The 25175-nt window shown below is 54.5% G+C and overlaps 3 protein-coding genes across 4 annotated transcripts in view; all 3 read right to left on the bottom strand.

Annotated features, from left to right (window-relative positions):
* Positions 1 to 1068: 1068 nt before the first annotated feature.
* Positions 1069 to 6685, bottom strand: KCNJ14 (potassium inwardly rectifying channel subfamily J member 14). Its single transcript, XM_086353418.1, has 2 exons — positions 5101 to 6685; positions 1069 to 3032 (listed from the first exon to the last, which is right to left on the bottom strand). The coding sequence occupies exons 1-2, from the start codon at positions 5806 to 5808 to the stop codon at positions 2436 to 2438; spliced, it is 1305 nt and encodes a 434-aa protein (XP_086209544.1). The 5' UTR covers positions 5809 to 6685; the 3' UTR covers positions 1069 to 2435.
* Positions 6686 to 11479: 4794 nt separating this feature from the next.
* Positions 11480 to 17527, bottom strand: GRWD1 (glutamate rich WD repeat containing 1). The gene is made up of 7 exons (XM_086353415.1): positions 17337 to 17527; positions 17017 to 17134; positions 16715 to 16877; positions 14390 to 14603; positions 14158 to 14300; positions 13793 to 13990; positions 11480 to 12480 (listed from the first exon to the last, which is right to left on the bottom strand). Exons 1-7 carry the CDS (start codon positions 17521 to 17523, stop codon positions 12163 to 12165), a joined length of 1341 nt encoding a protein of 446 aa, XP_086209541.1. The 5' UTR covers positions 17524 to 17527; the 3' UTR covers positions 11480 to 12162.
* Positions 17528 to 18748: 1221 nt separating this feature from the next.
* The window catches only part of GRIN2D (glutamate ionotropic receptor NMDA type subunit 2D), a 34300-nt gene continuing 27873 nt past the window's right edge, over positions 18749 to 25175 (bottom strand). For both annotated transcript variants that reach the window (XM_086353386.1, XM_086353387.1), the window contains 3 exons: positions 21675 to 21862; positions 21240 to 21472; positions 18749 to 21067 (listed from right to left, as the gene is read on the bottom strand). In XM_086353386.1, coding sequence (XP_086209512.1) covers positions 19739 to 21067; positions 21240 to 21472; positions 21675 to 21862 — 1750 coding nt within the window. In that variant the 3' untranslated portion in view covers positions 18749 to 19738. The remainder of the gene's footprint in view (positions 21068 to 21239; positions 21473 to 21674; positions 21863 to 25175) is intronic.

Genomic DNA, 25175 nt, shown 5'->3' with positions numbered 1-25175 from the left:
AAGGCAATGGTACCCACTCCTGTACTCTTGCCTGGAAAATCCATGGACGGAGGAGCCTGGTGAGCTGCATCCAGTCCATGGGGTCGCTAAGAGTCGGACACGACTGAGCAACTTCACTTTCATTTTTCTCTTTCATGCATTGGAGAAGGAAATGGCAACCCACTCCAGTGTTCTTGCCTGGAGAATCCCAGGGACAGCGGAGCCTGATGGGCTGCCGTCTATGGGGTTGCACAGAGTCGGACACGACTGAAGCAACTTAGCAGCATGTACCCCAGAAGCATACTCCCAGACACACCACTGGGGTTCCCAATAATTTGACCTGGGGGACAAGCCTCCCTAAAGACATACATTCCCCTGACATTCAGAGGTAACTCCTCCTTCCCCTGCTCCTCCAAGCTGGGCCAGAAAGGAGGTGATTCTGGCCCTTAGCCACAACCCATATTCTCCCTTGCCTGCCCTGTCATGCAGGCATCCAAGTTCAGACCTAGCTTCTGAGAGTATCTGCTATCCCTGTTGCCCCCAGAACGCCAGGCATTCCAGCATCTGGTGGGAGTGGTGGACTGGGTATCTCCAAGACCCCCATTCTACCCTCAGTGAAGAATAATGCTAGTGGAAAGGCCCTTGGACAACTTCAAGTTCCAATGCCGTTTTTATGGATGGGAAAACTGAGGTGAGGGCTTCCCTGTGGTGCTAGTGGTAAAGAACCCACCTGCCAGTGCAGGAGATGTGAGAGAAGGGGGTTCAATCCCCGGGTCAGGAAGATCCCCTGGAGGAGGGCATGCAACCTACTCCAGTATTCTTGGCTGGAGAATCCCATGGACAGAGGAGAGTGGAGGGCTACAGTCCATAGGGTCGCAAAGAGTCAGATAGTCCTTGCAGACTGAAGTGACTTGCACAGCACAGCACAAACTGAGGTGAGGAGAGAGGGGGTGATTTGCTCAAAGCCACACACTCAGTTGGGGCAAAGTTGGGATTCAGAGCAGAACTTTCTGGATCCTTATGAAGGACTCCATTCCACTTCCTCAAGCTCAGTTTCTAACCCTACTGTAGGAACCACAGGAAAAAAAATAGATAGATATCTTTATTCATATTATATATATATATATAATACATATATGTATAACATCTTTAAGAAATAGAGACACATCACTAGATGGAAGATTCCAGAGCACTGTAGACTCAGCAGCCTTGGGCCTCTCCCTTCCCTTACCCAATATCCAGCCCTGTTACCCACAGGATCTCGTCTGGGCCCTCACCTTCTAGGTCAGCCCAGCAATGCTGCTGGTCAAGTCCCAAGTCCACCTCCTCGAACAGCCACGTTCCAGGAGTTGATTAGAGCTTCCAGATTGACAACAGACAACTCTGGGTCCCTGGAGCCTTGACTCCTTTTGGCATCACAGAACCACAAAGAAGTCATCTATCCTCATCAATATTCTCCACTCCACTGGGCAAGCTGGAACCAGCAAATCTGACGTCATCACTGCCCATCCTTCCCTGACTGTGATCAGTCTAGAGTCACAGAATCTTGATTCCTTTGGATATTCTAGAATGGCACTTAAAAAAAGACACAAAGCTTGATGATCATGAAGCCTTGCATCTCTGTTTGGTTCGATGTTCTACCACCAGTGGGTCTGGAGTTGTCGCCTATCAAGAACCCCCAGGCTGTCACTTTAGTCCTTGTAGACCTACAGGCTCTCCACTGTTTTGTGCATTCTAGAGACATAACTCGTTAGTTTCTGGAATAGTCCAACTCTCAGGTCAAAGCTGCTCTAGAACCCCCAGTGGTGGCCTCTGTAGCCAATCTGGATTCACAGAATCTCAACTCTGGGGTTTTCTGGAGCCACAGTCTTTCCTTGACTTACAATCAACAGTCTTTGTCATTGGTCAATCAGTATAGTCTTAAACTCTTGGGAGCATCCCATAACTTCCCCTCCTTAGGTCACCTAGAAAAAGTGATTTGCTATGGAGTCAACTGAGTCGAGAAGCAACAGTCCCTTGAATCTAAAGTCAGTTCAGGCCAATGAATTCTGGATCTCTGTTGCTACTTGAGACAGCTGACTTCTTCCCCTGGAGGCAGTCTATACCTCATTTCATAATCCTGCTTAACAAACCAAACCAGCCATCTAGAGGAATCTAGAATTACCAGTCCTCGCCTCTTGAGGGGTCCAGAATTCTGGGTCCCTTATCTCTAGCGAGACTCAGGAATTGGAATGACAAGTGGGTCTCAGGAGGGAGCACAGAATTCAGAGGAATTAAGGTCCCTCCAGTATGTTCATGATGGGTCCACTAGGCATGGCAGAACATCACCAGCTAATAATTTACTCAGCAGGCCTGTTGGTCTTAGGAAACACCTGCCTCCACCCCAGGAGAGGGCCCAAACTCTCCATCTTGCTACCTCTGGGAAAGGGGTGCAAATAAGGGGATGCCAGCTTGCGTCACGGGGGCAAGGTTAGCGCCAGGGTTGGTGTGAGAACTTGGGGGCTGGCAGCCTTGTCCTCTGCCTCTGCCGCATCCCCCTCCGTGGCCTCCTCTTCCTCATCTTCTTCCTGGCAGCAGCTCAGAGCAAGTTCGTTCTCATAGCAGAATGCTGCCAGAGAGCTGGGGAAGCCAGACTTGGGGCTCTGGGAGGCACGCTCTGCCCGTTCATCCAGCTCCTTGGCGCTACAGACAGGCGTCCCTGGGACCTCATAAGTGCGATGGAAGTGGCGATAGTCGACCTCGTACTGAGAGCCACGCTGGAAGAGGACTGGCTCGAAACGATGGCCCCAGAGCAGCTCACCAGGGAGGTAGGAAGAGCGACACTGTGTGGTCATAGCTGTGGCCTCGACCATGCCCTCGAGAATGACCACCAGCTCAAAGTCAGCCCGGGCCAGCTCAGCCCGTCCTAGTTCGTAGAGAGGACTGGCGGAGTCAATCTCATGCACGATGGTGATGGGAGACACAAGGAAGATGCGATCAGTGCCACCATCAAAGCCCACGTCCACATCCTGGTGGTCCAGAGGTATGTACTCACCCTCCGGGGTCACTCGAGGCTGCAGCAAAAGGCGGGTGGCCAAAGACAGCAGGGAGCAGAGAGATGAATGCAGATAGAGGTAGCGAGAGGAGGGGATAGACGTGCAGAAGAAGAGGAGGGCAGAGACCAGTAGGGGTAGGGGTACAGAGAGAACACAGACCCAGAGAGAGAGGGATGGTGATGCAGAAAGAGGAGGACACAGACCCAGAGAGAGGGAGATGGTGATGCAGAAAGAGGAGGACACAGACCCAGAGAGAGGGAGATGGTGATGCAGAAAGAGGAGGACACAGACCCAGAGAGAGGGAGATGGTGATGCAGAAAGAGGAGGACACAGACCCAGAGAGAGGGAGATGGTGGTCCAGGAAGGTGAGGACGGAAGCCCAGAGGAAGGGGGGCGGGGGGTAGACAGACACTCAGAGAGGGTTTGGGGAAGGAAATCGGAGAAAGCCAGGGGAGAGAAAAAGATAGTGACAGAGTGACATTGGCACAGAGCCACAGAAATCAGCAAGACAGAAACAGTTAAAGAGACAACAGATGATAAGAATCACATCCGAAAGCAATTGGAGAAGGAAGAGAGGGATAGAAAAATGGCTTTCATTATATGGCCAGAGAAAGATAAACCAGGATGACAATCTAAGTCCAACAGAAGCTATGCTTATGTTCTGCCTGTTTTACCGTTGCCTCAGTCTAGTCCCTGGGATATTCTCTCGCCCACTCCTCAACCCAACTACCTCCATCCCCTTGTGTGTCTGTATATTTCTGTGGGGTGGAAGCCTAACCCCACGCCAGGTATCGGCAGTTTCACCACACCTACCCATTGGTTCCATACCCACCTACCAAGTCCTGTCAATGCCCCCACAGACTTCTGGGAGAGACAGTGTCCCTCCTGGTCATGAATCTCTGGATTTCAGTCAAGCAGGAGAGAGAAGTGGAGAATGGGGCTCCATTCTCTTGCCAATATCTACGGGAATCCTTAGAGGCTGCTGGGAGTTGTAGTTCCCACCACAACCCTGTCCTCTTCTCATCCAAGTCCAGCCCCAACCCTGCGTTCAACTTAAGGGTTGAACTTTACTGGGGCAGGAGCTGCTACTACCCCAGAATTTGTTTGGGCAGTTTGACTACAATTCTAGAAACACTAAGGCTCTTTTATTAGGGTGCCAGAGGGAGCCATTGCCCCAGGGGCCAATGGGAATTGTAGTTTTGTTTTTGTTTTTTGCTGAGAAATGGCAACCCACTCCAGTGTTCTTGCCTGGAGAATCCCAGGGACGGGGGAGCCTGGTGGGCTGCCGTCTCTGGGGTCACACGGAGTCGGACACGACTGAAGCGACTTAGCAGCAGAGACGCTAACATTAGAGTTTCCCAACCCCCTGCCCTGTACTTCTCTGAGCAGGAGGCTGGTGGGAAAGTCTGGGCCCCTGAGGTGGAAAATGAAGGCTCCCACAAATGCTGCAGGACCACACACCCAGAGGCCACAGAGAATTGTCTTCCCTGGCTCTGCGGGTGTGAGTAGCACCCCATCCTCAGGCCTGCATCTCCCACAAGCCCGTAGGAGCCTGACCTCCGTCACAGTCCCCTCTCTTTACAACACTGGCTGGGGATCGTAAACCTGAGCCGTGGTTTACATCACCAGCAAAACGACAACTCCTCTTCAGACCAACCTGTGTGGGCGCTTTCTCTGCCCCCAGAGCCTTTTGGGAATTGTCGTTTAGAGTCTTTACCGATCAGAAGTGGCCCTCGCAGGCCTGCATTTCCCACAATTCCACGGGGGCAGGGCAAGTCCCAGGGGACTCTTTAAGTCTCAAAATCTGGTCTCAGGTCTAGGCTTCCAGGAAGAAATGATCAGAGACCTTTCTCTTGGGTTTACACTTCCCACAGAGCTTTGGGAACCATCCTCAGCCCTCAAGGAGAGGCAGAAGGTGTCCTGCCCGAGAGACTGCTGGGAATTGTAGTCCAAGTCCCTTCCAGGCTCCACGCACACTTGCTCCGTAGACCTACAACTCCCACCATTCCCCGCGGCTCCCACGCCCAGACCTCGCGGAGGGGCCCGCCCACCAGGGGGCGTGGCCTGCCTCGGGGCCGACTCGCACCTGCAGTAGCTGGGCCCGCACGTGGGCCTCAACGAGATGACTGCGGCGCAGATTGCCGACGCGCCACATGAGGCAGAGGCGGCGGTCGCGCAGCGCCACGACGGCGTTCTCGCTGAAGACCAGCGTCTCGTTGCGCTTCTTGGGCTTGGCCATCTTGGCCATGACGGCGCCCACGACGAAGGCGTCTAGCACGCAGCCGGCGATGCACTGGAGCACCACGGCGGCCACGGCGGCCGGGCACTCCTCGGTGACGCTGCGCACGCCGTAGCCGATGGACGTCTGCGTCTCCAGCGCGAAGAGGAAGGCGGCCAGGAAGCTGGCCACCTGCGAGAAGCAGGGTGCGGGCGGCGGCGGGGCAGTCAGGTCGCCGTGCAGGGAGGCGATGAGCCAGAAGGCCAGGCCGAAGAGCAGCCAGGAAGCGAGGAAGGAGCAGGAGAAGAGCAGGCACATCCAGCGCCAGCGCACGTCCACGCACGTGGTGAACAGGTCGCTCAGGTAGCGCGCGCCCTGGCCGCCCAGGTTCACGAAGCGCACGTTGCAGTGCCCGTCCTTCTTGACGAAGCGCCCGCGGCGCCGCCCCACCGGCGACTGCGCTGGCGCCCACCCGTTGTGGCACAGCCCCGGCCCCGCTTCCTCCTCATCGCCCGCCCTGTCGTCTCCAGACTCCAGGGCGCCGCTGAGGCGGCGCAGGGCCCTGGCCAGGCCCATTGGGCGGGGACACCCCCTCCACTTGGCCTAGCAGGGGGCGGGCGCCCCGAACCTGCGGGGACAAGAAACGGGCAGCCACGTCAAGAGTGCCAGGAATGGGGGCGGGGTGGGGCTCACAGGCCAGGCATACTTCCTGGGCCCTAGTCTCATCTGGCAAATGGGCGGAAGATCAGAACAGAATCGACAACACTGATGGTAATACTATAGGAAACATTTGTGTAGCAACAACAACAACAACACAACTATAGTGGTGGCAGTACTGTGTTACAACAAGCACTTCAGTTATTAGAGCCAGTGTTGTGAGCACTTCACATGAATTTAGATATTTGAACCTCCAGCAGCATAAACATCATCGCCGTTTTACAGACGAGGAAACAGGTACAGAACATTTAACTTGCCCAAGGTCATGGCTGAATAAGCTGGGGTTTGAGTGCTAGCAGCCCAGATCCAGAGTCCAGACTCATAAAATAAAAGACTAAGCAGTCACAAAGAAAACAGACTTAGAGTCACCAAAAGGGAAAGGAGTGGAGATGGGGTGAGGGTTGGGGAGTGGATAAAATTGGAGTTTGGGATTAACAGATATATACTACTATATATAAAAGAGATAAACAACAAGGACCTACTGTATAGCACAGGGAACTATATTCAGTATCTTGTAATAACCTATAATGGAAAAGAATCAGAAAAAGTATACATATATAACTGAACCACTTTGCTGTATACCTGAAACTAACACAATATTGTGAGTCAACTATAATGCAATAAAAATTTTAAAAAAGACTGAATGGTAACTGCTGATCTGTATGGAGTCAGCTTGGAGAGATGAGCTGGAGCTCTAAGGTCACCTATAGGTCAGGAGGCACAAACGACAAAAGGAAAAAAAGACGACAGACAACTTGAACTTCATCAGAATGAAAAACTCTTGTGCTTCCAAGGACCCTAAGATGAAAGTGAAAAGACCGTCTGCTAATGGGAAAAAAAATTTGCAAATCATATCTAAAAAATTTGTATCCACAACATATAAAGAGGCCTTATAACTCAATAAGAAAAAGACAACCCAATTTTAAAATGGGCAAAGGATCTGAGTAGACATTTCTCCAAAAAGATATAGTTGACCCTTGAACAATATGGGTTTGAACTGCATGGTTCCACTTATACGCAGATTTTTAAAAATAAATCGTAGAGTCGTACTACATGTTCCGTGGTCAGTTGAATCCTTGGATTCAGAACCATGGATATAGAGGATCAACTCTAGTTTATACTCAGGGATTTTCCTGGTGGTCCAGTTGAAAATCTGCATTGCAGTGCAGGTGACCCGCTTCCATCCCTGGTCAGGGAACTAAGATCTCTCATGATGCAGAGCAACAAGCATAAGCACCACAACTAGGGAGGCCTTGCGCCACGAGGAGAGATCTTGGATGACACAACTGAGACCCGATGCAGCAAATAAAAGAAATAAATAATAACGTTATACTTGGAATTTTGACTGTGGAGAGAGTTGGCACCCCCAACCCCCATGTTGTTCAAGGGTCAACTGTACAAATAGTCAATAAACATAGGAAAAGATAATTGACATCATTATGCCATCCGGGAAATGCAAATCAAAACCAAAATGAGTTACCACTTCATACTCACTTAGGATGGCTATAAGAACAAGAAAAAACAAAACAGAAAAGTGTTACCAAGGATGTGGAGAAACTGGCACCTTCCTATTGTTACTGGTGGAATGTAAAATTGCACAGCTGGTGTGGAAAATGGTCTGGCAGTTCCTTAAATGGAGAGTTACAATTCCACACACAAGTATCTACCCAAGGGCATTAAAAACAAGTGTCCACACACTGTACACAGATATTCACAGCCGCATTATTCACAACAGCCAAAAGATGGAAGCAGCCCAAATATCCATCAATTGATGAATGAATGAATAAAATGTGGTCTGTCCACACAATAGACTACTACCCAGTAACTAAAAGACAAAAAAGTGATAGATGTTACAATGTGGATGAACCCTGAAAACACCATGTGAAGTGAAAGAAGCTAGTCACTAAAGACCATATATTGTATGCTACTATTGCTAAGTCGCTTCAGTCGTGTCCGACTCTGTGAGACCCCATAGACAGCAGCCCACCAGGCTCCACCGTCCCTGGGATTCTCCAGGCAAGAACACTGGAGTGGGTTGCCATTTCCTTCTCCAATGCATGAAAGTGATAAATGAAAGTGAAGTCGCTCAGTTGTGTCTGACTCTCAGCGACCCCTATTTCCACTTAAATGAAATACCCAGCACGGGCAAATCTGTTAAGCTGAGAAATTAGACTAGTGGTGTACGGGACTGGAGAGATGGGGCAATTGGGAAGCAATAGCCAGAGGAATGGGATTTCTTATTGGGGTGATGACAATGTTCTAAAATAGATAGCAATGATGGGTACACACCACGCAGCACGCTGCAGTCCATGGGGTCTCAAAGAGTTGGACACGACTTGGCAACTGAATAACATGGTCGCACAACTCTGAATATACTAAAAACCACCCAATCGTACACTTTAATGTGTGAATTGTATGGTATGTGGATTACACTTCAATGAAACTGTTATGAAAAACAAGCACAATAAAACCCAGGCTCAGCCCTGACTTTCAGATCATGGGGAAACCTTTCTAAACCTGTTTCCTCAGCTGTAAAATGGGGATGTTGGATTTTATCAAGGTCAGGATCAAGTTATATAGACCCAGGTTCCCATCCTGGCTCAGTTGCTGACCCAGTATGTGCCCTGGGACCACCTGCTTCAATTTTGGGAGCCTGAGGTTGCTCATCTGTGGAATGGGGATTAAAAAAAAAAAAAAATCCTTAAAAAGGAATCCAGAAGAAAGAACTTGGGCTTTTGAATCAGGCAGTTCTAGGCTGAATCCCAGTTCAGGCACTTACAAGCTATATGAATGGTGGCAAGTCACATTTCTTCCTGAGCTTCAGTTCCCTTATCTGAGAAATGTGAGGGAATCTTAGCTGAACCAGGGGGACGCAGAGGAGGGAAGGGGCCCGCCTGGACCTGTAGACCGCATTGCCCTCCAGCAGCTGCACCACATTTGGCCCTGTGGTGTTGGGACTTCAGGGACCTGTCTGGGCTAGGGGTTAAACGTTTTGCATCCCAGTTCCATCAACACCTACCAAGCACCTAGGTACAATGAACTCCCTGTGCCAGGCTCTAGGGTGCTTATGGGCCTCCTGACAAGGATCTCTACTTGTCTTTGCCTGGTTGCTGGGGGCACTTTCTCCATGAAGAATGAGTTGTTAGTTGCTGTCAAGTTCAACACTGACATGTACCTACTCCCCTACCCCGCTGCTCTGCACTGCTGTCTGTGACCACCCAGTCTCCACCCCCAACATGGGCATTTCTTAGGCCCACTCTACACAGGCAAAGCTGAGGCTCCAGTCAGCAGACCTGGTTGTGTGCACAGCCCACGATGTGCCCCAACTCTTTTTACACCCTCAACTTTCTGGGCATTAGAGACTGTTCTTCCAAGCAGCGGCAACTGAGGCTGTCGAAGAGGGCAGGTCTGAGGTTAGAATACAGGCAAATGTTACCATTTGCAGCCCCCTCTTGCTCAGAGTCCTCACTACCCACTAGTCCCCTTTCAGAGGCCACCTGATGACATGATGCAGGAGGGGGGTGATGGGTGGGGGCCTCCTCACACCCACACCGATGGGTGTTGGGATTCTGCTTCTGATGGGAAAGCAAACGGAGGCACTGAGGTTCGTCTCCTGTCCCAGCTCTCTCAGTCAAGAAACGGCAGACCCTGGACTCCCATCCAGCCTTCCTGGTGCCCAAGCCTGAGCGCCAGACTGGACCACAGACCACCTCATCACTCGCCCTTGTTTCCTGAGCACCTTGGTCCCCAGCCTTGCCAAGCTCCCAGAATTCTGCAGCCCACCCTCTGGGCTCACCTTGGCTGCTCAGGATGCTGGGAGGTCAAGATCATCACCCCGCTTCACAGGTTGGGGAGCGGACTCAGAGATCCGGCCAGAGCCATGAAGTGCTGGGGGTGGGCTGCCGGTTTGAGTCCTGAGCCTTTCCAACCCAGGATCTCGTTTCCCTAAATCCTCCCGTTGTTACCCTCAGCCCTGAGAGACAGACGTGATCTTGTCCATTTCAAGAGGCAGGCAGGGGGTGGGGGTGGGGACGCCTTTCACCTCTGCGGGGTCCCGTCAGCGTCCAGCATGGCCCTGAGAGCTGGGATGGGGTTCTGCCTCGGGGCCCACGCACCTCCCATCACCGACAGCAGGATCCGAGGGAAGCGGATCCAGAGCCTCAAGCCCTCCCCCCGCCTCTTCCTGACCTGGGAGAGCAGCTTAATGTTTCCATATAAAGGCGACATGGGGCTTAAGGTGCGTCAACTTCGTTTCAAAGTCACTGTCTAATCTGGGGCTGAGAAGCCCCGCCCAGGGGCTGCCCCACTGCCCCCCGCCATAGAAGCATTTTCACATGCTCCGTGAGACCCTGGCTGTTCCCCCCACGACCCTCCCCCCACTCCCCAGTGGGGCCTGAGCAACAGCAGGTTGGAGGGCAGAAACTGCCAGGAGGGGGTGTAGCGTGGAGACTGCAGACAGACCAGAGTACAGAGGGTAAGAGATGCGCAGGGAGAGGCTGTCCTGAGGAAAGGACAGAGGACCTCCCCACCGCCACAGGCACCCAAGAGGACAGAATGGGAGACAGAAAAGAGGCAGGCGGAACTAGGAGCAACCGGGCAAAGACAAGCAGAGATCCCATCTTAGGAAAAGGAGAGACGGACCAGATGGGAGATGAAGATGGGACAAGAAGAGACGCAGGATGAGGGTGGGGGGCAGGCAGTGAAAATAAGGCCGAAAATGGAGATGGGCTGAGCTGGGGGCACCAGATCTGGGGGATGAGGACCCAGGAGGATAGGGTGGGGGCGCTGGGGCAGACGTCTGAGCGAGGAAGATGGTGCGGGGAGGCGGGGGCCAGCTCTCAAAGCCAGGACCCCTGCCCAGGGTGTCTGCGTGGAGGCACATACCTGGTGGGGCAGCCCACCCCCATGCCCTCTGCTGGGGGCTCCTCTGCTCGGGCCAAGGAAAGGCCTCTGTGGGTGCTGTGGTGCTGCGGCCCGTCCCGGGCCCCCGACCTCTGTGCTCACGGGCGGATCAGAGGAGTCCTAGCCCGAGAGGGGGGGCAGGGGGTGGGGCCAGCTCAGAGCCGCAGAGGGGGAGCCAGGGAGGATGGCCAGGCAGGACGGCTGGGCTGCGGCCCAAGCAGGCTGGAGAGGAGACAGCGGTGGCAGAGGAGAGACATGGGGGGAGGGGGCCCGGAGACAGAGCCTGGGGGCCAGGAGATGCGGAAAGATGGGGACACAGTCGAGGGAACAAAGAAATGGGGAGAAAGTGATGACGAGGGCAGGGGCAGAAGGATGAGAGACAGGGGCTCCCTGGTTCCCCCTGAGATGAAGTCTCAGCATGCGGGGGTACACATGAGATGACTCTTCCCCACCAAGAGACCTGGGGTGCATTCCAGATGGAATAAAATTTAGGAGAGGCAGAACCAGAGAGCGCCAATGGGCTGAGGGCTGGACCCAGCAGTCCAAGGACAGCCAGGTGCCAAACCCTCCCTCCTCCTCGTTTCCTCATGAGACTGCCGCCAGAAGGACCAGCCTCCACAATTCAGGCTCCATTCTGGTTCTTTATTGCCCCTCAAGAGCTCCTGAATTCCCCCCTGCACAATGCCTGTCTCTGGGAGGAGGGGAGAAGGCTCCACCCAGTCAAACCCAGCTGGCAGAAAGACAAGGGCCACACCAAATTCTGCTGGAGGAACCCACACCTCAAATTTGGTCCAGCCACTCTAAGGCACTTGAGTTCCCTGAGGGAGACCAGTGGCAGAGAGATCAAAGAGTCAAGCCTAGGGCCTGCAGCTGACAAAATACCCACAGCAACACAGGCCACACCAGGCCCATCTGGGAAATGGGCTCATGGACTCTTCTGACAGGTGGGGCTCACTGGGTTGACCCAAGTCTTTGGGTCAGAGGGTTCACTGGAGGCAACTGCAGTGGTTTTACAGGGCCATGGGTCAACCCAAGTGCTTCGGCTGGAGGAATCAAGGGGAGCAAACCGAGTCTTATTTTTAGAGCCATGAGTCAAACCGCCTCTCTTAGCAAGAGGGGCACTGGACCAAACCAAGTCCTTGCAAAGAACAGTAAGTCAAACAGAATCCATCATGGTGGCCAAAGGCCAAACCAAGTCCTTTTGGAGAGGCGCTGGCCAGCAGATCTGAATGAGTCCCTTCCAGGGAAACGATGAACTTCAACTTCAGTTCCAAGTAAGTGGAGGACCAGACAGACTCGGCCAGACCAAGCTCAGACGCTGATGGTGCGGAAGACAGTGAAGCCCGACAGGGCGGTGCTGACCAGCACCCCGGGGCACTGCGGGTGCCAGTGCAGCTCCTTCAGGTCTGTTTCGCCCTGGTGCACGAACAGCAGCTGCTGGGGGAGGTCCGCCAGCCCCGGGTCCGTCTCTGCGTCACCGGCCTCGGGGTCCCGCTCCACGGCCAGGTCCCACTGTGTAATCTGGTTGTCCGCACCCGAGGCTGCAAAGACCCCACTGTCCTGGGGGTGCCACTCGACGGAGGTCACGGGGGCCACGTGCTGCTTGAAGGTGGCCACTGGGGAGCCAGACTATGGGAAGATGGGAGTCAGGGTGTCTGAGTCCCTCAGCCTGACTCCAGGGGTGACCCAGGCAGAGCCCCCTACCCCTCTCCAGCCTTAGGGTTCAGCCAGACCTTCACCCCTCCAGCCTCCAAAGACCCAGGGTCTCTGAAAGGGATGGAGGGCAGAGTACAGCTGATAATAAAGGGGTAGTGCCCCAGGGACTGGGAGTTGTGGCTTCACCTGCAAAGAAGCCCCTCCCAGCTCCAGGTCACAACTCCCCAACCCCTGCTCCTACCTGGGCCTGCTTCCGCCTCCTTCCCTGTAAAAGGAAGGTGTAGGGGACTCCCTGGTGGTTAAGACTCTGCGCTTCCAATACAAGGGGAGCCAGTTCAAACCCTGTTTGGCTGGAGAACTAAGATCCCACATGACATGCAGCCAAAATAAATAAATAAAATTGGGTCTTTGAAACAAATTTTTAAAAGTAAATTAAAAAAAATTAAAATGTTCCCCCACCTCCCCCGCCCAGAAGGCTGGGTTTTCTAAGTGCTCTCCCCAGTGATTCTAGAAATCCTTAATGGGGGCACAGGCACGACTCCCAGGCTCGAGAGAGAGCAGATGCAAAGAAAAGCACTTTTACTAAAGCACAGCTGCTGGGGGGGATCGGCATGTCTCTAACTTGGAGGGGTGGTTCCAACGTTTCAACGTGGCCCTGCGATCCACCTGTCCATGCACCTGCCTGGGAGGGGGAAGGGGGCTGGAATCCACGTCAAGAAGCTTCCCCAGGGCTGATTCTGTAGAACTCATTACACTGGAGGGGGAGTAAAAAGACGATCCTGGGAAGGCCCGAGGTGTATGGAGTCATGGCTTTGTCCAGGGGAAGGCCCGGAGCTCCTCTCAGCTCCGCAGAGTCACCACAAAGCTGGCGATTACATCCTATCTCTTCCCATCCCTCTGGGCCTCCACGCCTGCTCCCAGCATGACTAAGCTGAGCTCTGTTCTCAGCTGACCCTATGAAATCCACCTACAATCCCTGAGCCCTTGAGCCTAGGCAGCATGGCCGGTGCACGGCTCCCCTCGGGCAGATGGGAGTTGTAGTCTCTGCTCGGCCCAGCCCTGTTCCTCCAGTCAGCTCTCCAGATAGTAGAGGGAACAACCCCACAGCAGCCCCAAGCCTTCCTGACCCTGTTTCCTCATCAGTATCCCAGTTCTGATGGGATCCCAGTTCTGATGGCAGGGCCTTGCCAGCTCTGGCGTATAAGCCATCTCAGAAGGGAAAACCCACAAATCCTAGTGGCCGCTGGGAGCTCTTTCCGCCCCAGGGGTCCGGCTGGGACGGTACCTTGAACTGCCGCAGGTCCCAGACCTTGAGGGCTCCATCGTCCCCGCCGCTGAGCAGGAAGGGCTCCCGGTGGCTCCAGTTGATGACGTTGACGTCCCCGTCGTGGGCGGTGGCGGTGGTGAGCATGCAGGCCTTGCTGGGGGCTGCCCGGATGTCCCAGATGCGGATGGAGGCGTCAGCTGAGCAGGAGGCAAACACCTGGACGGGGCAGAGTCGGAGGGACCCCAGTGGACCCCCGCTCTACCCTGGAGACCGGGGACCAGTGGTGGGTCGGCCCCTCCCGCCCCACGCCATCACTTGGACCTGCCCCCGGCCCCCTCCTTCCCCCCAAGACCCTGGAGTCCAGACCCCCAGCCCTTCCTTACTGTGTCCTCGGTTGGGGACCACTGCAGGTCCTCCACGGAGCGTGTGTGGCCCACGAATGGCCGCTGGTCCACGTGCCAGGAGGCCCCGTCCGTTGGTGTCCAGAGGTGGATGTTCTTCTGACAGTCACCGGTCAGCAGGCGCCCTGGGAAAGGCAGTCGGGACTCTTGACCTCGTCACACTCAGCCAGCTGTGGCTCACCAGATCCCATTCCCACCCACCCCCAGAACTCACCGGGCACGCGAGGGGACCAGTCAAGGGCAAAGCCCTCGCCCATGTGGCCAGAGAAGGCGAAGATGGGCTTCACACGGGTCTGCTCATCCCGGAGGAAGGTGGCCAGGGCTTGGGGGTCATCCACCACTTGCAGGAGTCGCCGCAGCACAAACACTTCCACCTGGCCCTTCTCTGACCACACCCCAGCCACCGGCTCCTCACCCAGCCACGACACCTGCAGGGTAGGGAGGAGGGGAGGGGAGGTGAGCAGGACAGGAGGCACAGCGTGACGACGACAGCCCTTTCATCCCTGAGAACCAGAGCTGCCTCCCACCCAGGCCTGGGACTTCAACTCCCAGAAACCTTTGCGAGAATAGGCTTACAACATGAAGACCAACTTGGTCTCCAGGACAACTCCCCCCACTGTGGTACAGATGATGGCGGAGGGATGACAGAACTCCTGAACTCCCAAGAATTGAGCCCCCGGAAATCTGTTCAGACTCCTGGTCTCTGGAACTGTTTAAGTCTAGGCAGGTCCCAGGCCCCAGTCTCTGGATCTCTCTGCCTGTGTACCTTTGCTCACTAGGAGATCCTGTTCAGCCTCAAGGTTTCCAGTAGCCCCTAGCCCTGACCTCTCTCAACTCCAGGCTCACATCAAACTGACTGTTTATAGACGCCCCAAGGCCAAAGCCAAGTTCCTAATTGCCCACTGCCACCTACCCCTCCCTGGAGGTCGCCACCTTGGCTCACTACTTGCCTCTCCTTCCTCACACTATGCCTCGCTTCCACCCAAAACGCCACCACTTCCAACCCTTTCTCGGTAGCTCTGCTGTCATCACTCAGGCTACTACTGAAGTCACCCTTCCCTGCATTCCTGTCCTGGCCCCTCACAGGACCCTGTCCTTCTGCCCTGGCCTCCCTGCAGTCTATTCTCAATACAACACACAGAGGGATCCCTTTAAAACACAAGTCAGATCCCATCCACTCTTTGCTCTAAACCCTCCAGTGACTCCCAGTTTCTCCCCACATAAAAGCCAAGTCCTTACAATGGCCCACAAAGCCCTAAACAATCTGTCTCCTCGGTGCCCACCCACCAAACCCTGTCACTCTCCCCCTCATCCATTCAGCACTGTTCTCCCCAACTTCCCTCAAAACTCCTCAATCAGTTTGCCCCAGGGCCTTTGCACTCCTTAGTCCCTTGCTGGGAAACCTCTTCTCACAGATATCCTTGCTTCACTCCCTCACTTTCTGTGGCTCTCTGTTCAAAGGGCACCTTATCAGTGAATGCTCCCTTGACCACACTGTTTAAACTAGCAACCCCAGGGGCTTCTGGAATCTGCCTTTGCAGTGCAAGGGACACTGTTCCGATCCCTGGTCTGGGAAGATCCCACATGCCTCAGGGCAACTAAGCCCGTGCTCCACAGCTCCTAAGCCAGTGCTGTAGAGCCTGACAGCGTCAGCTGCTGACCCCACTCGATGTAACTACTGAAGCCCTTGCACCACAGAGCCTGTGCTCCGCAACAGGAGACACCGCCAATGAGAAGCCCGAGCATTGAAATGAAGAGTAGTCTCTGCTTGCTGCAACTAGAGAAAGCCAGAGTGCACCAACAAAGACCCATTACAGCTAAAAAACTAACTAAATAAATAAAATAGCAAGCCCGTTCCAGAAGACCCTAACTCCCTTACCTTGCTTTATTTTTCTCTACAACACTTAGAACCTTTGGACATTACACATATGCTTAGTTTCTTATCCCCTGTCCCCCTGGCATGTAAGTTTCATGGAGCCAGAGACCTTTTGCTCCCTGTTAACTCCCCAGGTCTAAAGCAGTATATGAAACATAGTAATAACTCAACGGAAACACTTCTCAAAAACTATGGGCTAAGCACTGCTCCAAGCACTATTGCATAGAGCATCTAGTTCAATTCTCACATCAACCTGATTAGAAGGAGCTATAACTCCGAATCACAAAAGTGACCCCACAGCCCAGGACACTCCCTGAGCAATAACAGAAAACACATAGATCTCATGTTACTGCCAAGTGCTGTTTCTAGACCCCAGAAATCACCATATTTCAGTTATTGAAATAAGGGTACTGGCTATTCCATTTATCTTCACATCAGCCCCACCAAGTAAGTTTGGTAACTCTCACCATTCTACAGAAGAGAAAGGAACCTTTTTAAAAAACATCCCCATGGCATCTAGAACATAGTGACAACAATCACAATTAACACATAAGTAGTTAAAAAAACTATGTGCCAAGTGCTCTTCTTAAAGCTGAAGGGCATTGGACGTGGGGGGTGGTGTGCTCCAGAGTACACAGGGCAGGCTCCTGGGGCTGCATTTACCCGAACTCTGTTGATGCCTCCATAGTGGGGCACCATAGCCAGCTCCAGCTGAGGCTTCCGCTCTTCTTCATCCTCTTCGTCATCCTCCTCCTCCTCGTCGTCGCTGCCCTCGGGTGGTGGGGGCTTTGTCCCATGCAGATTGTGCATCCGAAGCATCATCAATCTGGGGAAGGTGTGGGAGGAATTTGGCACCGGATGGCGGGATCCTTAGGAAGGAGGCTGGAAACCCCGACTTCTAGGTCCTGAGGAAGAGGAAGCTGGAGGCTCAGACACCCCTAGCGCTGTAAAGCCTCAGTTCTTACCTGTTGCTTTGGGCGCTCTCGGCCTGCGTCCCAGCACACAGGTAAAGAGTAAGAGGAAGCTCAGTCCGGTTGTCTCCCAGGTGATCCCGGACTATGTCGAAGCTGAGACAGGGGGCGCCTGGGAATGGAAGGAGGGATGGGAAAATTAGGATTGGACAGCGGGTTCTCGGCCCTCTTGAGTGTGATGCCAATCCTCTTAAATCCTAATTTCTCTTTCAAACAGCCTCTTAAGTTAAAGATTCAGGATCAGCTCCCCTGCGGACCCAAGATTCCAGTCTCTTCCTTCGTGAGGACCCAAGATGCCGGGTGCCCAGCCCTACCAGTCTGTGCTCGGTGGTACAGCACGTAGGCCTCCTCGTCCATGACCAGCTCCTCTCCTTCGCGCAGCGGCGGTCCCCGGCCAGGTAGGTAGACCTGAGCCTGGCCCTTGGACCCTGTTTCTTGGGATTCGGTCTCCATAGACTCCCCAGGTTCACACGTGCGCCGACGACCCTTGCGCGCCGCCATCTTCGGAGCCTCTCGCCGCTGGCGCAAGGTAATAGCGTCACTTCTGGGTTGCGTTTTCCCTTCCTAGGAGGATCCGCCCTACTGCGCGGTTACCTTGGAAACCTCCTGGTTCACCAATTAGGGCGATGGGAAGAGGGCGAAGAACTAAGAAAACAGCATCCTGGCTTGGCTACCAAGGCCTGTAGATCCGAGGCAACTGTTCCCTTCCCGTGACTTTGGGGCGCTCTTCCGCAGAGCGGCGGCAAGGCCTCCTGGGAGTTGTAGTTCTGCAGGAGGCCGGTTTGCCCCATCAACTATACAGGCACTCCAGACCCAGATTCCATCTTCCACCTTTGACTCCCAATGCTTTCTTACTTAATTAATTATTCGTGTATGCACATAAGAGCTTTTACTGGCAAGGAGACTAGGTTTCTGCTCCCTGAGGATCTATAAAGCCGATTTCTTTCCCCCTCCTTGTTATGAAGGCTTTAATTTACTTCAAAATGCTTAAGTGTAGGCAGGATGATTATGTATAAATTAGTTCGTTGGATCTACCCTCTAGGGGTAGTCAGTTGCCTAACCAGGTGTTCACGGTGAAGCCCTGGTCAGCAAACACTTAATCAGAAAGTCCACTCTCTAGAGGCAGCTTCCGCTCTTTTCATTGCCCATCAACACCAGAGATTTGGCTAATTGGCATAATGAAATGTTAGAAATAGATTCTCATTGGTGAAATTAACAGAATTCAAGATATGTGAATGGGCTAGGATATAATAGACACTCACCTCCCTTGCATGAACATGATATTAAGAACCTAGCAAGCCTCATTGCTTGTTGCCATAGGAATGGTACCCTAGACTGATCCTAAAATGTTATGATCCAGATCTTTCTTGAGTTCTCTGACCCCTCTTCTCCTTCTGCCCCCACCCCTTCTCAGCCCACCCCAGCTTTTTTGGCCTAGCTGGGTAGTTTGTGGGATCTTAGTTCCCCAACCAGGGTTCAAACCCTTGCAGTGGAAAGGCAAAGTCCTAACCACTGACCGTCAGGGAATTCTCTCTGCCCTTCTCTTCTTAGGGTCTTTTCTCAGCACTTTTTTCTGGGTCTTTATTAGCCACCTCCCTCCAGAATCTCTGTTCTTGCTGAAATTCTCTTTCTGCCCCCTCTTCCTCTGTAGGACTTTTCTCGCTTTCTGTTTCCTCCACAGAAGTTTGAAGGGGGCTAAGAGAAAGACACGGTACTCACATTGGGCTTGAGGAGGCATAAAAACATGGTTTATTCCAAACACTGCAATGTGGTACAGGAGAGAGGGAAAAGAGGTTGGTAGTGAGTGTGGACTCCCAGACTCCTCCCTTCCACGACCCAGCTCCAGACCCGGCTGGAGATCTGGGAGGTGGAGGTTTGGGGGCAGGTTGGGGGGGGGGGGGTCTGCTGTGTCTTTACTGAAAGGGTTGGATTTGGAGAGGATATGGCCGGTGGCACCTGGGGCTGGTCGTGGGAAGTTTTGGCTTGATGGAGGTTGGGATCAATGCTGGGACAGTGGAGGCGGGGCTTCGTTGGGGGGCGTGTCCTAGGACAAAAGAGGGGAAAGCTACAGAGGGCGGAAAAGGAGAAGGGGGTGTCACGGTTTGACGTCGAGGGTCACAGTCTGGTCGGGGCACAGTCTGGGGCTCGGGTCACAGTTTGGGGTCAGGGGTCACAGTCTGGGGTCGGATGACCATTTTCAGGGGTCGGAAGTCACAGTCTGGGGTCAGGGGTTTCTGTGTGGCGGGGCCAAGGTCTGGGGTCACAGTTTGGCTAACGCGTCTCACAGTTTCGAGTCCCAATGGATGAAAGGTTAAAAACGGGCTTCCCCGGAGGCGTGCCTGGGGGGCCGGGGAGCTGCACAGTGATGTGGGGGCCACGGCCCCGGGCGTGGGGGTGGGACGCGGGCGTGGCGTGACCCCGCCACCTCCCGCCCCATCTGGTGACGTTAAAAAGCCCTTGTCGGGTTAAAAAAAAAAGTCCAGTGGGCTCTGAGACCCCTGCCCCCTTGCTCCCAGGCTGGGTGAGATTTGAGGGACCAAATCCCCTCCGGTTTGAAGTGCCCCCCATAGCGAGGGGCGCAGGACGCTGCTCCAGGCGGGGTCCGGCCAGTTCTATTTTCTTCATTTCCAACCCTCGCGGGTCCTGTCCACCCCGCGTGCCCCCTCGGGCTGTGGCCTGCGCTGACCAAGGGGGCGGCGGGGCCTCCCAGGCCGCGTCATACCTCGGACTCGAGGCTGGAGAAGTGTGCCGAGCCCCGGCGGGTACCCAGGTCCCCGCCCCGGTGTCTCCGGTGGGGCGCGGCGGGCAGCTGCGGCCCCCAGTGAGCGGCGTGCGGGCACCGGCGCGCGTGGCGGGAGGGCCCGGTTAGCCTGCGCGCGGGGGCGGCGCGGGGACACGAGCTGAGGTCCTCGAGCGATCGCGAGGTGGGCGCGGGCGGCGGGAGGTCCCAGCCCCCGGCGGCGCGCCGGTGCCGGTGGTGGTGCGGCGCGGCGGCGGGCGCGCGGTGTGAGGCCCGCGGCCGGTGAGGGTGCGGCCGCGGGCACCCGCAGCGGGCCCGGCGCCGGTGCGGGGGCCCCGCGGCCCAGGGCGGGGGCGGCGGCGCCCACCAGCCGCCGTCCAGGCCGTCGTGCGAGCAGCTGAGATGGCGCGGCGGCGGCAGCAGCTCCAGGCTGGCGCAGTGGCGACAGTGCCAGGCGGCGGGGCCGCTGCGCGGGGGCAGATAGTCCCAGCTGCCGGCGCGCCAGCCCCCGAGCTTGTCGACCGACCAGTAGCGGCCCGGCGGCGGCCCGAGGCGCTCGGCATATGGGTAGGGGAAGTCGGCGAACCACCAGGGCTCTAGGCCGCCCAGCGACGCGCCGCCCAGGCTCTCCGAGTCCTCCGAGTCCGACGGCGACGGCTCGAGGTCAAGGTAAGGGCAGGGGGGCGGCGCGGCGCGGCACGGGGGAGGCGCGGCCTGGGCTCCAGCGCCCGCGGCCCCCGCGCCGCCCGCGCCCCCAGCGCCGGGACCCAGCAGAGGCTGGCTCTCGGGGTCCGAGCGCGGCCAGCGCGTGGGCGCCGGAGGGCTCTCGTCCTCGAAGGCCAGGCGGCAAAGCGGCGGCCCGACGGCGGTGGCCGCGGCGGCAGGGGGCGCGGGTGGCGACGGGAAGCCGGGGAAGGCGCCGGCGGGGGGCTCGGCCGGCTCTTTGTCGCGCACGATGGCGAAGTAGGAGGGCGGCGGCTTCTGTGGCGGCTGCGTGGTCGGTGGAGACAGCGGGCGCCCAGTCGCGCCCCTGGGCGCCGCGCGCGCCTCGCCCACGCCCAGGCCCTGTGGCTCGATGGGGCCGTAGTAGCGGTGGAAGCCGTCTGCTAAGCCCGCGCCGCCGGGCGGCCCCGCACCTTTGGGGCGGCGCCAGCGATCCACGGCTGCGCGCTCGCGCGGCACGAAGGGCGCTGGGCCAGGCGGGGGCCTCGCCGCCGGGTATGCGGGGCTGGGCAGCGGCTGCGGCGGCGGCGGGGGTTTGGCGGGCGGCGGCGCAGCCTCTGCGCTGCAGCAACTGTACATTCCCTGTAGGGGCCGCGGGAGGAGCAGGGTCAGCGCGGGATGCTGGGGACCACCTGCCTTCCCTCCGACCCTCCCTCCTCTCCCGCACCCGACCTCCCTAGCTGCCTTCCACTTCTCGCCATCCCTGCCAGTTTCTTCCTTTCTCTCCCCCTCCGCCCCCCTCTCTCCCCCGTACCCTGGAGAAGGCCAGCAGGAAATCCATGCGGTGGGTGGGCCCCAGGCAATGCCGCAGGCGCCAATACACCAGGTGCTCCCAAGCGAAGACCAGCAGGGAGAGGCCCATGGCCACCAGGAGCATGTAGAAGACGCCCGCCATGTTGTCAATGTCCAGCTTGCTGCTCATCACCTCGATCTTGTCATTGTGGCAGATTCCCGAGAGCCACAGCCGTTCCAGCATCTCGATCTCATCTGGGGACAGGCGGGTGGGCTGTCACCTTCCATGGGCACCCTCTGAGGATCCTCTTCTCTGATATGAAAGTCTAGGCCCTCAGACCCTTCCCCCCACCACCTTTCCCCATGACCCAGGGGTCTTTCCCTCCCCTCCTCCACTTTCCCTCCCCTGCCCCCGCCCCCCACCCCACCCCCCAGGCATCTCTGCGTGCAGCCGCACCATCCCCCAGGAACTGCAGCAGTGCCAGGTCAATGGGCCGCTTCCAGCGGGAACCCTTGTGCAAGGCGATGCCATAGCCCGTGGTGGCAAAGACCTTGCCCGAGCCGATGGTGACGAGCTTGCAGCCCTCATCTTTGCGGGCCATGTAGTTGAGCACAGCCGCGTCATAGATGAAGGCGTCCAGCTTCCTGCGGGGAGGGGCATGAAAGGCAGAGTCAGTCCCACCCAGATGCCTAGATGGCCAACCCAGAGCCCCGCTAACTCCTAACCTCCAACTGCTCCAGATCCTAACTGGTGGTGAACTCCTCAGCAAGCCACTGCACCTTTTTGTGCCTCAGTTTAAACATCTGTCCAATGGGGACAGCAGCAACACTCTCCCTTCCAAGGTTGTCGCACAGATAGCCCTGGGAGCAAAGCAAGTGCTGGAGAAATGTTAGCTGTGAGTGTTAATGAAATAACTACTTGTTCAGTCTCTACTGGAACCTTCCAAAAGAAGGTCCTGCGTACTCCTCTGTTTTATTTCTTTATTTTAAAGTTGTATTTATTTAAAATTTATTTATTTGACTGCGCTGGGTCTTTGTTGTTGTCACTCAGTTGTATCTGACCCTTTGCAACCTCATGGACTGCAGCACGCCAGGCTTCCCTGTCCTTCACCATCTCCCAGAGTGTGCTCAAACTCATGTCCATTGAATCGATGATGCCATCCAACCATCTCATTCTCTGTCACCTTGTTCTCCTCCTGCCCTCAATCCTCGTCCTGCACTAGTAGGGAACGAGTTGGATCTAGTTCCCTGACCCGGGCCCCCTGCATTGGGAGCCTGGAGTCCTAGTCACTGGACCAGCAGGGAAGTTCCCTACTCCTCCATTTTAAAGAGGAGGGCTGAAGCTCAGAAAGGAGAATCATACAAATAATAATAATGTTAGTGATGACTTCTGTTGTGCCACGCGTTCTTCTAGCTACTATAATAACTCAATTCTGTCAGCATTCCTGTGAGGTAGAAACCATCATCTCCGTTATTCAGACCAGGAAACGCAGGCCCAGACACGTGTCTTAATTTGCTTGGGTTCTCCCTGTAGGCCCTGATTTCTACAATTTGGTGGGAAGACAAGCACAGATTCTGAGTTAGTAGTTCTCAGAGATGAATACGTTGTGGCACTTGCCGCACGTCACTTCCTGCCCACCTTACTTCTGTGATGATCTGATTAATCTCAGCCTCTCCTACCAGACCGCAAGAGCCTCTAGGATAGAGTCCAAGACCCATCACATTCCAGGCTGTGACCCAGCAGTTCCTGACACAAACAAGGTGGCGGTTATATTTGTGGGATAAATGAAAGAATGATAAAAGAATGCAAACTTCTGTGGATTACACACCATGTAACTATCCTGCAACATAAGATAACTGCTCTCAATCTGACCTATGAAGATGTCCAGGGTGTCTTAAGGAGAAAAAAAAAAATCTAGTCCCGGTATCCTAGATAGAACAGAGTTCCATAGTTATTTCCTGGGGTGAAATTTTGGTCATCTTAACTGTAGACACCAGATTAGTTCTCAGAAAGAGGAATCTGTTTTGTCTAGTCCAACACTGTCCAAAAGAACATTCTGGGATGCTGGAAATGTCCCATCTGCACTGTCCAACATGGCTGCCACCAGCCCCCTGTGGCTCCGGAGCACTTGAAATGTGACCGGTACAACAGAGGGGTGGAACTTTAAATGGTATTTATTTATTTAGTTTTGGTTGCTGCAGCGTGCGGGATCTTAGTTCCCCAACCCGGGATCACACCTGCCCCCGCTGCAATGGAAGCATGGAGTCTTAACCACTGGACCACCAGGGAAGTCCCAAATGGTATTTAATGTTAGCTAGTTCAAATTTCCCCTTCATGGATCACAGCCTTGTGGCACAGGGGCTTGAAAGGTCCGTATAATCAAAGCTATGGTTTTTCCAGTAGTCATGTACAAATGTGAGAGCTGGACCATAAAGAAGGCTGAACACCGAAAAACTGGTACTTCCAAACTGTGGTGCTGGAGAAGACTCTTGAGAGTCCCTTGGACTGCAAGGAGATCAAACCAGTCAATTTTAAAAGAAATCAACCCTGAATATTCATTGGAAGGACTGATGCTGAAGTTGAAGCTCCAATACTTTGGCCACCTGATGCAAAGAGCCAACTCATTGCAAAAGACACGGATGCTGGGAAAGATTGAAGGCAAAAGGAGAAGAGGGCGGCAGAGGATGAGATGGTTGGATGGCATCACCGGCTTTATGGACATGAGTCTGAGTAAACTCCGGGAGATGGTGAAGGACAGGGAAACCTGGTGTGTTGTAGTTCATGAGGTCGCAGAGTGGGACATGACTGAGCGACTGAACAACAACTGGTGGTGTACTGGTTAAGAATCCTCCGTCCAATGCAGGGGATATGGGTTCGGTCCCTGGCTGGGGAACTACGATCCCATAAGCCTTAAAGACAAAAATAAATAAATATTTTTTTAAATTTGAAAAAAAAAGAGGAGCCAAATGAATGAATTCAGACTGGTTCAGGACCAGCATTCTGGGTGCCAGTCCCTGGAGCTAAGAGGTAAGATTTAGTTAATAGGGAAAAAATGCAAACAGGCTTTCCTCCACAGCCAAAGCAAGAGAACAGTGTGTACTTTTAGTGAGCAATGTATAAAGAGGTGTGTGCGTACATGGTTTAATTGATCTGGAAAAAAAATGAAAAATAATGCTTCCTTTAGGGAATGGAGACTTGATGTTTCCTTTTTGGCCCTTCTAATGTGAGTGAGAAATTGAACCTTTCTCATGGGCTAGGCTTCCAGAACTGATTGGGAGGAGAAGCTGTGTTTCTTTATTTCTTTTTAAGAAATGCAGTTCCTTTCTCTCCCAGTGAGGTTGCTTGCCCTCAGCAGTAGGGCAAGCACACATTTGGTGTGTGAGCCAGGCAAAGCCACGCGAGGCTGCCAATGCCCTTGAACCTCTCTGTAAGGATGGAATTTTCTAGTGTTGTCCACAGCGGTGGCTATTTGAACCCCAATTTTATTTTATTATTTTTTTGAACCCCAATTTTAATTAAACTTTACAATTCTGAAGTCACACCAACTACACCTCCAGTGATCAAGAGCTGTTGGCTACCATATTGGACTGCCCAGGTTTAGCACGTTTCCATCATCACAGAAAGGGCTCTAGGAAAGCGCTGCTCTACACACGTGTCCGTCTGGCGTCCAGACTAGGATGGAAGCTCCAGGAGAGCAGAGACTTCGATTTGCTCACTGCTATACCCTGAGTGCCTAGCCCGGTGCCTGGTGCGAAAAGACTGTTCTATCTTATATCTTTATGTGTGCTCACCCCACAGGCTATAGCCCGTCAGGCTCCTCTGTCCAGGGGATTTTCCCAGCAAGAATACTGAAATAGGTAGCCATTTCCTTCTCCACAGGATCTTCCCACCAGGGATCGAATCCGCATCTTTTGCAATGCATGCGGATTCTTTACTGCTGAGCCACTGGTTTCCCAA

This window comes from Bos grunniens, chromosome 18 (assembly GCF_055505025.1).
Source record: "Bos grunniens cultivar Pamir isolate PY7600 chromosome 18, Bosgru_T2T1.0, whole genome shotgun sequence".
NCBI classification, from domain to species: domain Eukaryota; kingdom Metazoa; phylum Chordata; class Mammalia; order Artiodactyla; family Bovidae; genus Bos; species Bos grunniens.
The sequence above is the reverse complement of the archived record's forward strand: the minus strand, read 5'-3'. Positions and strand labels throughout refer to the sequence as shown.

What these genes read in the sequence shown, in the direction of transcription:
- KCNJ14 (XM_086353418.1), bottom strand. Translation starts at nt 5,808, where the DNA reads ATGGGCCTGGCCAGGGCCCTGCGCCGCCTCAGCGGCGCCCTGGAGTCT. An exon ending in TGCGGGCCCAGCTACTGCAG is followed by an intron (nt 3,033 to 5,100) that starts GTGCGAGTCGGC and finishes CTTTTGCTGCAG; the next exon opens with CCTCGAGTGACCCCGGAGGG.
- GRWD1 (XM_086353415.1), bottom strand. Translation starts at nt 17,523, where the DNA reads ATGGCGGCGCGCAAGGGTCGTCGGCGCACGTGTGAACCTGGGGAGTCT. An exon ending in CTGGTCCCCTCGCGTGCCCG is followed by an intron (nt 14,301 to 14,389) that starts GTGAGTTCTGGG and finishes TGCCTTTCCCAG; the next exon opens with GGCGCCTGCTGACCGGTGAC. An exon ending in GGTCCCCAACCGAGGACACA is followed by an intron (nt 13,991 to 14,157) that starts GTAAGGAAGGGC and finishes TGCCCCGTCCAG; the next exon opens with GTGTTTGCCTCCTGCTCAGC.